Source organism: Anolis carolinensis, chromosome 6, assembly GCF_035594765.1.
Source record: "Anolis carolinensis isolate JA03-04 chromosome 6, rAnoCar3.1.pri, whole genome shotgun sequence".
NCBI classification, from domain to species: domain Eukaryota; kingdom Metazoa; phylum Chordata; class Lepidosauria; order Squamata; family Dactyloidae; genus Anolis; species Anolis carolinensis.
In genome coordinates, this window is record NC_085846.1 from 78,676,488 (window position 1) to 78,691,837 (window position 15,350).

A 15,350-nucleotide genomic window follows, 5' to 3' on the forward strand; every position below is an offset into this window, starting at 1 on the left:
GTTACTATGTATACGGACTGCTGACATTCTCACTCTTGGAAGAGAGGGGAACAATTTAAATTAAAATGGTATATAGTTGCAATCTAAGGTATCAATACAGCATTTTGCTTCCAGATTCTAGGTCATAGCTGCAGCCTTTCAGGTGTGTTTTAGTTCTTACTAGTATTAACACCTTGGACTTTACCTGATAATCTGCGTCAAGTGACACCACTCGTGTAGTTGTTCAATACTGTACATTTTAAAAATATATGCAATTTGTTGGTATAGTAAGTCAGCTAATGTTAACTGCATGCTTCCAATGGGTGCATATAAACCCAACTTACATATCAAAATAATATGAGAAAATTAGAATTGTATTCCAATGCTGGTTCTTATTTTTAGCACAAGTGACTGGTATTTTGAGTGTTTCTTTTAAAAGCAGTTTAGACATTTCTTAGGAAATATAAACATTCTCACTTTATTAAAAAGACACAGTTGGATATTTGGGCTTCCAGCCCCACAACGTGACTCAAAGCAAGGGGTGTGATCAAGGGAAAACAGCAGAAGTAGTTATTGTTTTCCCTGTTAATAATAGGGCTGTTTGTGTGAGGCAACTAATAAGAAGCAAACCCATCTCTGTGAGGCACAGAGACTAAGAAGAACAGATATATCAGCCATAAGAGGCTCAGTAATTGTCATCAAAGAATTATGGAAATTATCAATTGCCAAAGTAGAACAACCACCCTTGGACAATGTCAATAAACAGTTGATATATCTGGAAGACACTTACTGCCTAGCTGTTAAGTACATCTCATATACACACTTGAATTTAAGAACATAGATATATAGGAATTAATACACACACATACATCCATATCTACATACATATAAAAACACATAGATACATTTATGTTTACATGCAGATATATTTTTTTAAAAGACTACAGAAGTACTTGTATTTCTAAACACTAGATATCGTGCTATGAGTATAGGAAATGGGAAATTTCCTTAACCAGGGTTGAAGTAGGTAGAAAGTGAGAAAGATCAGTCTGGATTCTGGAAGAGAGGTACAACAAGCTCTATGATGACTTTCCAGCCATATGTCTCATTAAAAAAAAAAGATGATGATTTATTGGAATTAATCCATTTATATTATTTGTTTTCTGTAATTTCCTAACAATAAGACAGCCTGCAACATAGAAAAGAACTAGTAAAACAAATTAAGGGCTTAATAATGGGTATATAACAATTATTTCCACTTGGTATTGAAGAAATAACACTGAAAATAAGGACTGCAAAATGAACAGATTATTAAAATATGTATCTTTATATAACTCCTTTCTAAATCCAAATAAAACAGGACTGAAGAATTTGTTTTGATGAGGCCAGCAGATGCTCCACACTGAATTTGGTTCTGCTTCTGTGCTGCTTATGATACTATTTACATCATTTACTAGATTGTTTGTATACTGGCGCTGATATGATAGATGATTGTGTCTCAGAATGCTTAGCTGTGGATCTGACAAGAAAGAAGGAAAGCTTTGATTTAATGCTGAGCAGTATCCAAGATTTGTCAAAGATTGCTTTGAAGTGGTGACTAAAATACACATGTGAACAAAAAATGGATATTTCCTACCTTGAGCACTGAATTTCAGTAGGGATAATTAACAAATGAAAAAAAGAATTAGTAAAAGGATTTGAGCCAGGAAGATTAAATTTCATAATAAATCTTGGAGGGTATTTTAAAGCAGGCAACCCAGGCAACAGGTATACCAAGTTAGATTAGAAGAAATGTGAGCAACTCTGGGAGAGGACACTGTCACTAAAGAAGCTTTAGAAGACAAGAAAGCATCCTTAGTTTTAAACAATAATGAAGACCTTTTTGGCCTGAGGACGACTTGAATTGTCGTAAAAGATATTGGATACTGTCAGTGCCCAAAGGAGGTCGAACAATCCCTCTCTCTGACATATCTGATTATGCAGGTTTATGGTTTTAGGAGATACCACTCCAAAATGTTAGATTTACAAGTTTTAATATAGACAGGAGTGGAACAGTAGATCAATAAGCTGATTCATAAATAAGTAACTTCCTATATTCCTAATTTTATTGAGCCTGCCATGGAGATTTGGAAAATAGCCTCTGTCCATGTATAGATCATATATATGAATTGACTGATGGATTAATCTAAACTTAGAGGTGATGGAGGAGAATGGTCAGGAGGCAAATTGCCTTCATTTGCTCCTTGCCTTTCATGATGGCAAAGATGAAATATTTGAAAGTGGAGCTTTTAGAAGCTGCTGTTTCAGGATGCTCCAGGCACCTTAAGACAATGTCTTCACTGGAGGTTTCTTCATTTAGCCTTCGTGTCCTCCAATGTGACTGAGAGGCCATAATAGACTGGATGACGTTTATAAAGAAGGTGTGTTCAAGGAGATTTTGTATGGTTGAGCACCCCTGTTTTGAGTTTGTAATCATACTTATGTGAAAGCATTTTCTGCTAGGACAGTGGTTCTCAATCTGTGGGTCCCCAGATGTTTTGGCTTTCAACTCCCAGAAATCCTAACAGCTGGTAAACTGACTGGGATTTCTGGGAGTTGTAGGCCAAAAACCTAGGGACCCAAAGGTTGAGAACCACTGTGCTAGGAGATTGGTAGCCATAACTGCTACACTGCGTCGGGATGCTTAAATATGCCAGAAAACTTGGCCATGAATTTAGATTTAACAGGAAGAGACATTTAGAATCAATAACATATATGGTATCATAATGCCTACAAAATTACAAATAAGTTGGTCCTAGAGTAAATAAAGCCTGAACTCTCCTTAGAATCTAAAATGATCAAACTGTATCTATCACATCTGGACATACTATGGGATGGGATGATCCATTAGAAAAGATTATAATGATCGGTTGCATGTAAGACAGTGGGAAAAGAGGAAGACTGCAATGCAGGTAGATAGACTTAAAGCCACAGGTCTGAGTATGCAAGGTATGAACAGGGCTGTTGATAATAGGGTCTTTTGGAGGTCTCACATTTATAGAGTTTGCCCTAAGTGGAAGCTGGCTTGATGGTAGTTAACAACAATGTCATTAATACAGATGTTTCAGCATTTTTATCTGTGGATGAATCTTATCTTGAACAACTTTTAAAATGTGATGGTGATATCTTTTCTTGCTTAAGAGTCCCACAGGATTTACTCAATTTTGTCAGAGGAAGTGAATTCTGTACTAGGAAGCCTGTTAAACATGGGGGAGCACAAAATCCTGAATACACCCTTCCCCCTTTGCTATAACTATTGGATCTTAGTCCAGGGCCTGTAGCTCCTTTGTCCTTCTATGAACTCTGACGTATGTGCTGTCTTTTTCTTTTGTCACTGCCTACCCAGATGTATATCAGATGATGACATCCCCACTCCTAGTCTATTTTAAGTGCCACTGCTGCTTGATTGACATAGTGATGTGCTAACCATAGTGTCCTCTGGGCTCCTCAAAGAGACTTCAGGCTTTTTTTTTAAAAAAAAAATAAATCCTTAAATAGATGTGTCCAGCTCATAACAGTCCTATATCACTTCAATAACATTTATAAAGGGAAACAACATTGTGTATCTTTTGTACAAGTTAGACCACCTCCAGATAAAGAAAAAAAATCTCCAGGTGTCCCAGATTGTATTCCTGTACAAACTGATTTTATTTTGAATAGCCGCACAATGTGTTTCTTCACCCCAAAATATATCTTGGGGACTTCCAGCACTGTCAAATAATTTTCATTCCTCTGCTGAGGCCAGGTTGAATTAACCCAATATTTTCTGAAATAAATTGTGTCTTCTATAAATTGTTGTATTCTTCTGGAACTAGCTATAATGATTGACCACTGCCAGTAAAACATTATTTCCACTCAACAGAGATCAAATGACGGAAAGAGGAATGTTTGTAGCAAAACAAAATTATTCTGATGCTTAGTTAAGTTAATATTTCTACCGTATTTTAACACTTCAGCAATAACTCCTGAATTATAATAAAAAGACACTGTAGAAATTGCTACAAATATTTTTCTAAAAACATTGCCCCAATTTAGTTGTCACATGTGGGAAGGGACAGAGTATGCAAGGGAGGTTGAGGGAGGGAAATCTGGGCAGGAAAGAGTTTGGATATAAATCAGAGCATATGCAGGTAAAATCAAAACAAAAAGAACTGGAAAGTCACTACTTCCAGAGTCCTTTTCCCTCCGTTCTGGATAAGTCCTTAGCTGGATGTTGTCCTAAGAAATAAATTCCGTTATGTTTCATAAGCAACTAATCTGAACAGCAGTGGTTTTTGGTAAATGGCTCTGACCATTGTATCAAGGTGAAGGCTGTAATAGATTTTTAAAACCATAAGAACAATATGGGACAATATTATTCAGGTACATATACACTTAATAGATTGAATAATATATTGTATTTATTTTTAAAAACTAGCATGTGACTTCAAGTTGTTGAACTAAATATAGAGTTATATACTGCATATAGTATGTGCACTATAATGAATGTGAAGTTTATTTTAAAAAGTATGTAGGGAGATGAAGAAATCTTGATAAATTGCTTCTTTTTGACAAGGCAAGCTGTCCCAGCATGTTGAGAAAGCCTGTCAAGAGTTAATTCCCCTCCCCCCCCACCCATTTCTTGCTTCCGTTGTATGAAGGACAGAAGCACTTTTTGTTGTCACACTTTGTGTAAAATGTGTCTGCAAGGGTAGTTAAACTCCTACATGGGCTTTCATCAAGTAGGGAACCATTCAGACTTTTGCTAGACTTTGTTCAGACAGACAGCTAAAGCAGTAAGTCAAATTGATGACAACACATTTTATTTATCTTAATTGGCAAACAATTTAGAGAGATCTCTTCACACAAGGCACAGTAGATAATTTTTTTCCTGAAATTGAGGATTTCCCCAACACAGTTTCTGTCCATTCTATTGCAAAACATGATGGAGGATTGCCACGTTAGATAATTTCTTTGCTATTTTCCCAATTTCTTTGTATACAGTATTTCTTTACTAAAGGCTGCATGCTTTTAATGGTGTTGAATTTAAATTTATATCCTAACCTTGTGTAAACACTGCATTGATGTGGATGGATGATTGTAAGGTGGGATTCCATACTGGCTGTTGACTGTAAATAAAGACTTGAAGATTTATTAAAATAATATTTTCAGACAAATGGGCGAACTTGTATAGAAATATTAGGATTGAACTGAAATTGAAATACTTTTCATTTGAAAAAAAAAACCCTTTCTTTCAGACATGTCCCCTACCATGATTTGTGGGAATAGTACTAAAAGGGGAGAACCCTATGAAATTTGTGGGGTCACGGTTAATTTACAAACAACTTGAAGGCACATACACACTAAGTTTAGCAAAGATTTTTTTTCAAATTCTGCATAAGACTGATGTTTCTTAGGGTTGAAGCCTTCTTTAATTTTATAGTCCTGTATAGTCTTTATCCAATGAGAGTAAAACCTGGTCATTTTCTATTGTCTGATTGTTCAATAATATCAAGAACATTCCCTATGTATCTTTCATTCCATTTGTGATTACTGGCTCAAACACATGGCTCCCTAAACTTTATTTGAGGTTGCCACCAGAAACATAATGGTTTGAATATTTGATAAGAATATGAATATACAGCTTATGCTTGTAGCTTCTCATTACTTTTCTGAAAATGTAGGTTGTCTTGATAAGAATAAAGCATGTATCATACAACCTGACCAAACAGTGAAAGAAATCACCATTAACTATATATGAACTATTCCCAATTTAGACACAGACTGAGACACACCGACATTTATTGTAGTCTTTTATCTGTTTTTAGCCAACATGTTTTTAAGCAGTTTTTAACTGTTGTAAATTTTACCAATTTGTGTTGTTAATTTTATTATTCTGCATACAGTGTATTCCTATGGTGCAATAAGGGTCTTTGGACCATAATAAAATGTTGTTGTTGTTGTATAGGTTGTTGTTTTTACATCTAAATCAGGAAACGATTGTTAATGGCTTCAAAGCAAGTCAATGTATTAAAGAGTGTTTTGATTCATTAGTTTTGTAGAAGCTCTTAGCCCCAGTTTCACAGTTCAGATGGAATGGGAAACTAAAACCAATGAGTAGCTTCCAGATTTGTTTCCCATTCCCACAGAGAAACCAAGAGTCTGTTTGTGAAAACAGGAGGCTCGTTCATATATTGCTTGTTATGAGTGCAACCAGTTAATATTGGTTCCCCAATGTGGAGACTAATTCTGGTATCAAAAGTAGTAATGTGTAAAATGAGCCTTTACCCCAGTTGGGAAAACATATACAAATCATAGAACAGCTTTTAAAAGTTCATTTAGTGAAGAAGAAAAGGTTCTGGTGCACTTGTTCTCAACCTGTGGGTTCCCAGGTTTTTTGGCCTACAACTCCCAGAAATCCCAGCCAGTTTACCAGCTGTTAGGACTTCTGGGAGAGCCCCCGGTGGCACAATGGGTTAAACCGTTGAGCTGCTGAACTTGCTGACTGAAAGGTCAGCTGTTCGAATCCAAGGAGCAGGGTGAGCTCTCGCTATTAGCCCCAGCTTCTGTCAACCTAGCAGTTCAAAAACATGCAAATGTGAGTAGCTCAATAGGTAGCACTCCGGCAGGAAGATAACGGTGCTTCATGAAGTCATGCTGGCTACATGACCTTGGAGGCGTCCACGGACAATACCAGTTCTTTGGCTTAGAAATGGAGATGAGCACCAACCCCCAGAGTCAAACACGACTAGGCTTAATGTCAAGGAAAAACCTTTACCTACTTTAGGATTTCTGGGAGTTGAAGGCCAAAACATCTGGTGACCCACAGGTTCAGAATCACTGTTCTAGTGGTTGACAGATGGTTCAGCAAATGTCCCTTTTATTGAGAATTTTAAAAATAAGGTTAACACTACTGTGTCATTAATATGATTCATTAAAAGGTTATTGTCAAGATAGCATTTCATTTCTGAAAATTGACTATAAGTGTTTACGGGCAGTGCTCTTTATACTCTGCTCAGAAGATAAGGTCTCTTTTAACTTGCCTCTTGACAAAATCATTATGTTGTTACAAGCCCTCTCATGAAATGTGTGATTAATGTTAAAGCATAAATAAATCCAAATCTGAATATAAAAAGGAAAATAGACTTGGTCTGCTTATAGGAAATCTGATTTGACAGGTAGTCACTTATATGCAAGCTGACTGTGTAGCATGGTGTAAAATTAGCCTTGTTTGATTCTTCCCCAAACTTTCATCCAAACCATACTTTGTGTTCAGTAAAGAGAGAAAATCTGTAGCTGGAATCACTCAGCATTCATAATCCAAACACCCTGTTTATAGGGTTATAGTACTTGTGAGATCTCAATTTTTTTAAAAGACTTTTAATTCCTTAGAAATGCATTTTAAAATACAGATAGGAAAAAGAAGAGACAGTCTTCACAAGCTCTGTATATGGGAAGGAATAGTCCATCTTGCACACTCCTGTTTGCCCTATATAACAGGTTTTGACATCTGTCTTTATAGCATTTAAGAATAGAGAGACTTTGTTAAAAGAATCATTTTTGCATAGCAGTCACCAGTTCAGTTTTACTTTACCTGTATTATGAAAGCAGATGGTCTGCATGTCTTTTGAATATTTATAACTATCAAAAACAATCTCTTGCTATTCACCCTTAGGCTTATGAGATGTCAGAACTGTTCTAGTTGGGGGAAAATCATCTAGGGTGTTTACAGAAAGAGGATTACATTAAGCTGAAATGACTATACATTTTCCAGTTTAATATTTGTCCATCAGCTGTTTAATCGTATTTAGATAATTGTGTAAATAAGTTGTTGTAGCCCTTGCCCCCACTGCTGATCGAGCTTGAAAGCTTTCAACATGGGTAAGACAGTTGTATAAATGCTTATTTTTCCTTTCATCTTTTTAACCATCAGGAAGGACTGTAAAAGTTTTTGAGATAATACTTTGAAATATTTTGCATATGGAAAACATAACCTAAAAGAACTATGTTCATGTAATTGTCTTTGAGAACATCTGTCTCTGGAGTTATGTACTAGGACAGTTAGCACATTTTTTGTAAACATTGCAATGTCTGTCTTCTTTGATGAATGCTTCTCATCTTTATTACAGATGTGCAGGAATAATACTTAGGGTGTGAACATTAAAGATGTTGGAGAGGGTTTGGGGACATTGGGGGGATAAGTGGTTTTATGACCTGAAGCTGAGCAATCACAGATAACAAAGTCTGTCATGGCAGGTTGATTTGGCAGCAAAGCATGAGCAGTTTTGGTTTAGATTATTGAACTGACCTGATTAATGTTTTGTTGTTTCACAAAAAGAACAACTGCATTTCTAGTTCTAAGCCATGCATGTTTTGAATATCTACAGGTCATAATTAAGAAAGACCACCCTAAAAAAAGCTGTTCTGTTGATAGTAGATCAAATATGAAAGACTTTCTTATGCCTAGAGAAAAACCTCTCCTTTAAGCAAACAAAATTCAAATGCAGACTGATTATCAAACATTTCTTCTTTCAGCTACAATTTATGCAACTTTGAGGCAGTATAATTTTTCCCACCTAACGATGGGGTACAACTTAGGATATGGAATACATTTAACTGAACCAGAAATGAACTTTAGTTTCAAAATAATGCAACAATTTATGGCCACACAGTTATGGAAGAGATAATTATAAATAATTTATTTGGCTGGAAAAGAAAGCTAAGGCTGTGCAAATGGCATCATTCCAGTGTAGTGGGGCTTTTGCAAAGGTGGCAACATTTCAGATCAAATCTTCATCAGAATCTTAGAAAAAAAAACAAGTACTGTGCATGGATAAATGTGGGTGCTGAATCTTAAGACACATAAGAACTCAAGTAAACTTTCAAGGAATAGACAGAATGATGTGTAGGCTGATTAAATTAATTGTCAGAAAAAATCTCTTCCATTTTTCTTTTTCAAGAAAGAGTCAAAAGCTGTTAGTAAGTCCTAGATAAATCTGTTTCCAATATTGGAACAGTCTATATTATAACATCTTATAATTTACACCTATCAGTCAAGAAAAAAATAACCGAATGGCTCAGTGGAAATTCCTTTGCCTACACGTTGCAGAAAATTTAAAGTAGAAGGAAAAATAATTAATTTTAGGGCTTCAGAAAACAAAATGGAACACCTCAGAGTGAACCCTTAAACTAAGATTGGGCATTTTGCAGCCCTCCAAATGTCGATGGTGTATAATTCTAATACGCCATATTTTTAAATTGTATTTTTGATATTTTAATATGCTAGCACATGATAAAAACATATTAGGTCTAGTTTAGATAAGGGGACAAGATTTGAAAGTCATATGTATCAAAATGTTCTGTAAGTACTTATTCTTTTGATATTTGATTTCTGGACTTCTATGAATTAGAATTTTATTTTACTTCTTTGACATATCTTTGCTTCATTACACATAGCCCTTATAATTGTTAGCACCATATCTTACTTCTGAACCATATAATTCCTTTTTTTAATTGGCTCTTATTTTTGATAGTGCAATCTCATATTTTAATGGATTATTAAAAGACACAGAGTAAGAGACAAATGCTACAAATCTCTGACAAAGTCCCTGTGATTCCTTTTGATTACACAAACATCAATAGCTTTTACCTACTTTTTCAGGGAAGGGAGGGAGGTCAAATCTGCTACAGACAACATAGGTAGAGAGGGTTGGAGTTGGGAAAGAATTGCTGCTGTTCATTGGTGCGGCTCTGGTTAAAAGACAATAAAAACTGTAAGTTAAGTGCTTGCTTGCCTGTGCTATAGAATCTATTATAACTGAGTTCAATCTTTGTAGCTCTGGGGACAAAATTATCTTAATAGTAGAATAATGCATATGAAGTTATCCTGAGATAATAAATTGTTATCTTTTTAAAGGCAAGATTTGTGTTTTTTAAGGCAAGATTTGTTCAGAGTGGGTTTGCTATGCTCTTCTAAAGCTGAGGAAGTATGACTTTCCAAAATCACCCAGTAGGTTTCCAAGGCCATGTTGGCTCTTCAATTAACTGATTCTAATAGTCCAAACAACCTATCCATTAGTTAGAACTATTTCACTTATATAATTTATCCTACATGCGAATGCATGCACAGTGATATCTGATTGTCAGAGAGGTTGGGATTCTTTTTCATTTTCTTCCTTTTGGCAGCATCATAGCATACCAGTTTGAACACTCAAAATAGAGCACAACATAATTTTGAACAAATGTACATTTTTTGTTTTATCTTTCATGTAAAAAAAGTTGCCTACACAAGTGTAATAGGAAGGAGATAGAAACAAGAAAATGTGATATTATAGAATGTACATCTGAGTTACTTTAATACTATTTCTGCAGGATATCCCAGCATAAATGACTCAAGTGTTAAATTTAATGTAGTGTTGAGACTAAAAATATTAACCATCAAATGATTAAAATAACCTCTTTTGTTAAACATCTCATTAATACAGATGCTTTCCCCTTCTTTCTTTTCAGAGTATGATTTCTTCCATTGTGAACAGCACTTACTATGCAAATGTCTCAGCAGCAAAATGTCAGGAATTCGGGAGGTGGTATAAACATTTCAAGAAGGCAAAAGATATGATGGGTAAGCAAAAAAGAGGAGAACTGAAGTCACGGTGCCCACATACTTACGATTTAACACTTTTTAAGCTTTGTTTGAATTCTGGAAACATGGGCTTCTCTTTGGTACTGCATTGAAACGTCTGTGCAACCACTGAGGGAAAAGTAACACATTTTGTGGATTATAGAAGGAAGAAAAAAGTATCTAGATTTAAAGTGACTGATTCCACCATTTTTGTGAACTATTATTATAAACATACAATGATTGGCCCAAAATCTCTGTTGTAGGCTTTTTGAAGTATGCCAAATTTACTAAATTTGGGGATAGAAAAACAGCTATTAGCTAAAGCGGAATACATTTATATTGATACCAATTACTTAAGGGCATCTTTGATAGTACTATCTATTGTAGTAGAGTCTACCAAGTAGCCACATCAGTTTTGTTCAATGTCTGCAAAAGTACATTATAGACAGCCATTTTTGTGGTATCTTCTCTGATGGTATCATTCCGTGCATTCCACTCCCCTCACACCTCTCCAGAGATGCCACTGTGTGGAAATGAGGTGCTAGAAAGCAGCAATAACTGCTACTTCTACAAATATCCCTGTTGATAATTTCTATATGGCCAGCTTGCCTGTAGACAGGTAAAACTTCTATGATAATTTGCTTTTAATTCTATGTGCTCCAAACAGATTAGCCATTAATATCGAGTTAGTACAATGATGTTTTGAATCACGTGGTTTCACCTGCACTGTTTTTTCATAGATCCTGAGTTTGAATAGTCACTAATTTTATCAAATTGTCTGATATTTTAATCAGAAAGGTGTAATGTTTTCTGGCACAGAAGGAGGTCCATGGGGGTGACAATATGAGTGATGCCAGCTCTAGTGATACTGTGTTATGATATGTGTACAAATTTGTGAACTGTTCCTTCAGTTGAATCATGGTTTTGATTTTTGGTTTCAGAAGCTTTGGGTGCAAATTATGTGTAAAATATTCAATTGTTTGAATTAGGCATTCCTTGTACTTTTGATTACATTAAAATAAGTCTGATGAATAAGATGGGAAAACCTCAAAACAGAGGGATCAAAAACATAACTATTTTTCAATGGCTGTTTTCCTCCCAATTTTTTCCAGTGGGGAAAAAAACCCAAATTGGGGAAAACTGGGAGCATCTTCTTGAAATAAATGCATTTTAAAAAGAATTAATTATTTTGGAATGTATGACATGTTCTTTGAGACAGTGTTTTAATCACTTCAAATGTGTAGTATGAAGATTTTTCTGTAAAAATAAAATTTAAAAAAACAACCCTTTGAATGTACTGTATGTGTGCACACATAACACTGAAATCCAAGATGTAGGATGTTGTGATCTCCATGAAAGAAAATTCATGGGTATCATTGATACTTGTCTTCTTGTGATGATATTAATTTAATCTGAAGATGCTATAAACCAGTAGTTCTCAACCTGTGGGTCCCCAGATGTTTTGGCCTTCAACTCCCAGAAATCCTAACAGCTGGTAAACTGGCTGAGATTTCTGGGAGTTGTAGGCCAAAACACTTGGGGATCCACAGATTGAGAACCACTGCTATAAAGAGATAACGTACATCTATGCTTTGTTGTGTAATTTTGACCTTTCCACTCACAGTTATAAAGCATTGTGTGTATTTACTTGGACATTAATTCAATCTTTCTTCAACACATGCTTTTGAACATACCAGAGTCTCACTAAAACAAATTCTGTAAGTACAGTAGAATCTCACTTATCCAAGCCTCACTTATCCAAGCCTCTGGATAATCCAAGCCATTTTTATCGTCAATGTTTTCAATATATCATGATATTTTGGTGCTAAATTCGTAAATACAGTAATTAGAACATAACATTACTGCATATTGAACTACTTTTTCTGTCCAATTTGTTGTATAACATGATGTTTTGGTGCTTAATTTGTAAAATCATAACCTAATTTGATGTTTAATAGGCTTTTCCTTAATCCCTCCTTATTATCCAAGTTATTCGCTTATCCAAGCTTCTGCTGGCCCGTTTAGCTTGGATAAGTGAGACTCTACTGTACATAGATTTGTACAATTTCATAAATCAACTTCAAAGTGATGCATTTTACCTTAAAAGTGTAAAGAAGTAGTATTATAGAATAATACCCTTGTTTTATAAGTACTTGTACATGATTTCATCTAAGTAAATAATAATTCTTGCTTTTTCTCTATAGTTGAAATGGATAGCCTTTCTGAATTATCACAACAAGGTGCCAACCACGTCAACTTTGGTCACCAACCAGTCCCAGGGAACACAGCTGAGCAGCCACCATCCCCTGTTCAGCTTTCTCATAGCAGCCAACCATCTGTTCGGACCCCACTTCCAAACCTGCACCCTGGACTTGTATCTACTCCCATTAGTCCTCAGTTGGTAAATCAGCAGCTGGTAATGGCTCAGTTGCTAAACCAGCAGTATGCAGTGAACAGACTTCTAGCCCAACAATCCTTAAATCAACAGTACTTGAACCATCCTCCTCCTGTCAGCAGATCCATAAACAAGCCGTTGGAGCAGCAGGTCTCAACTAACACAGAGGTGTCTTCCGAAATCTACCAGTGGGTGCGTGATGAATTGAAACGAGCAGGAATCTCGCAGGCAGTTTTTGCACGTGTGGCATTTAACAGAACTCAGGTTAGACTTTTCTTTAAAAAAAGAGCAAGATTAATTTTCCCCATCTGCCCTGTTCGTTATTTTGTTATTTGCTCTAACAGATTTGCTTTGATGGATAGGGAGAACATGATGCAACATAGAAATATTCTAACTATACCTAAGCTATGATACCTGCCACACTTACCTGCAAGTAATTGTAATCCTAATTACATTCTTGCCCTAAGAAATTTTAACCACTTAGCTGTTTTGTCCTACAGATGTTGGTGTAAGCCAGCGTTTTGCAAATTCAGAATTATGTTAAGGCACCATTCCATTATAAATAGTTTTCTTTGCTCTTATGTTGAAAGACAGCTTTAAAACAATCCAACAGTGTTGTTGTATGTTTTCCGGGCTGTATGGCCATGTTCCAGAAGTATTCTCTCCTGACGTTTCGCCCACATCTATGGCAGGCATCCTCAGAGGTTGTGAGGAACCTTCTGGAACATGGCCATACAGCCCGGAAAACATACCACAACCCTGTGATCCCGGCCATGAAAGCCTTCGACAACACAAATTCAACAGTGGTCTCATTTGCAATTTTACTCTCTGCTAGAAGTTGCTCATTTTATTAATATTGTACAGAACTTTTTAACTGTATTAACATTACAAGCTGAAAATGCTTCTTACTGAATTCACAAAATGGTGCTAATATCATGGCTTTAGACCAGACCTACACAACCTGTGGCCCTCCAGGTGTTTAGGACTCCAAATACCAGAAGCCTTACCCAGCTTGTCCAGTGGTCAGGAATTCTGGGAGCCGACGTCCAAAATATCTGGAAGGCCATAGGTTGTGAAGGCCTGCTTTAGACCAAGTGCTTATCAAAACTGAGTTACACATATCTGATTGTTATACCCAACAATGCCCATTCTTTTATCCAGCATTGAACAATTTCATAAAAACAGCATCAACTGAACAAAGACATCAGTTTATTTCTTACCCATCTCATAGATCTGTGTGGATCCATCCCTTGCCCTAGCACAGAGGTTGTTAAACTATGGCCTTGAAGTATCTCTCTTTTGTTGTTTCTGTGGTCTCTGTGATCATTCTCAATTTCTCTCTTTTTTGCCAAAAAAAGGGGTGGGAACTACTGTTCCTGGAAGTGACCCCTCCCCTTCCCATGACAATTCACCCTCAAAATAGGCTTTCGAATCTGCTGCACTGTTCACCATCCATACCTACCCCATTTTTCAGAAACATTAACAGACTTCCTGCCAATTCTTTGCAGGGTTCCTCGGAGTCCATGCAACTCCTGGAGGGTCCTGGAATAGAAAACTGTCTGTCGGACTGCTGCAACTACCCACGCTTACATACAAATTAGGTGTCTTAGTAATGGTACCCAATACTATTTTGTTGGGTAAAGCACTGTGTAATCCAGCACAGCTGTACTGATAGAGATTTTCAATTTGATATTTCTGTGATAGAAGTGAAGGTCACAACCTGGAAAACTGGCCCATTTTAACAGTAGAGATGTAACAGGAGAGGTTGTCACTCCTCTTGTGTCCCAGCCCACTTCCTTCTTGAATTTTGCCGACTGCTGATATTTATTTACCTTACAGAAAATATGAAATAAGATGAGTGACAGAATCAATAAAAAAGTTGAGACACAACAGAAAGCCAAAGAGGATGAACACCATATTATATAAGAGCTACACCAAAATTATTTTAAAAAAATAAAAATAGGTTAGAGAAACATTATAAACAGCCAGTCCAACAGTTACAGATGCAACAATATTTGCTCAGAACATAAGCCATGCTAATATAAGAAAAGTCTAATTTTATAACATCCTTTCCTGGCTGTGGAGGAAAGCTGCATTAATATAAAAAGAAGCATCTAGTAATGCAGTAGTTTATCTTACTGTTCAAATGCTATAGTAAAGTATTAATAAAACTTGAATTCAATGCCTGATCAAAACAAATGAACATTGTAACATTCATAAACATTGAATCAAAATGTTTCAATGAATAACTGGGATAATAACAGCTTTACTGAGAAATACTGAAAAGCTCATTAGAAAAATCTTCACAGCTTCAAGAAAATCTCTTTCTTACTATTT

General features: G+C 35.9%; 1 protein-coding gene across 8 annotated transcripts in view; it reads left to right on the top strand.

Moving 5' to 3' along the window:
* The window catches only part of satb1 (SATB homeobox 1), a 118,244-nt gene that overhangs the window by 51,383 nt on the left and 51,511 nt on the right, over positions 1–15,350 (top strand). For 7 of the 8 annotated variants that reach the window (XM_062957944.1, XM_062957942.1, XM_062957945.1 and 4 more), the window contains 2 exons: positions 10,507–10,618; positions 12,823–13,277. In XM_062957944.1, the coding sequence (XP_062814014.1) occupies positions 10,507–10,618; positions 12,823–13,277 (567 nt within the window). The remainder of the gene's footprint in view (positions 1–10,506; positions 10,619–12,822; positions 13,278–15,350) is intronic. The other variant, XM_062957947.1, reaches the window with a different exon arrangement.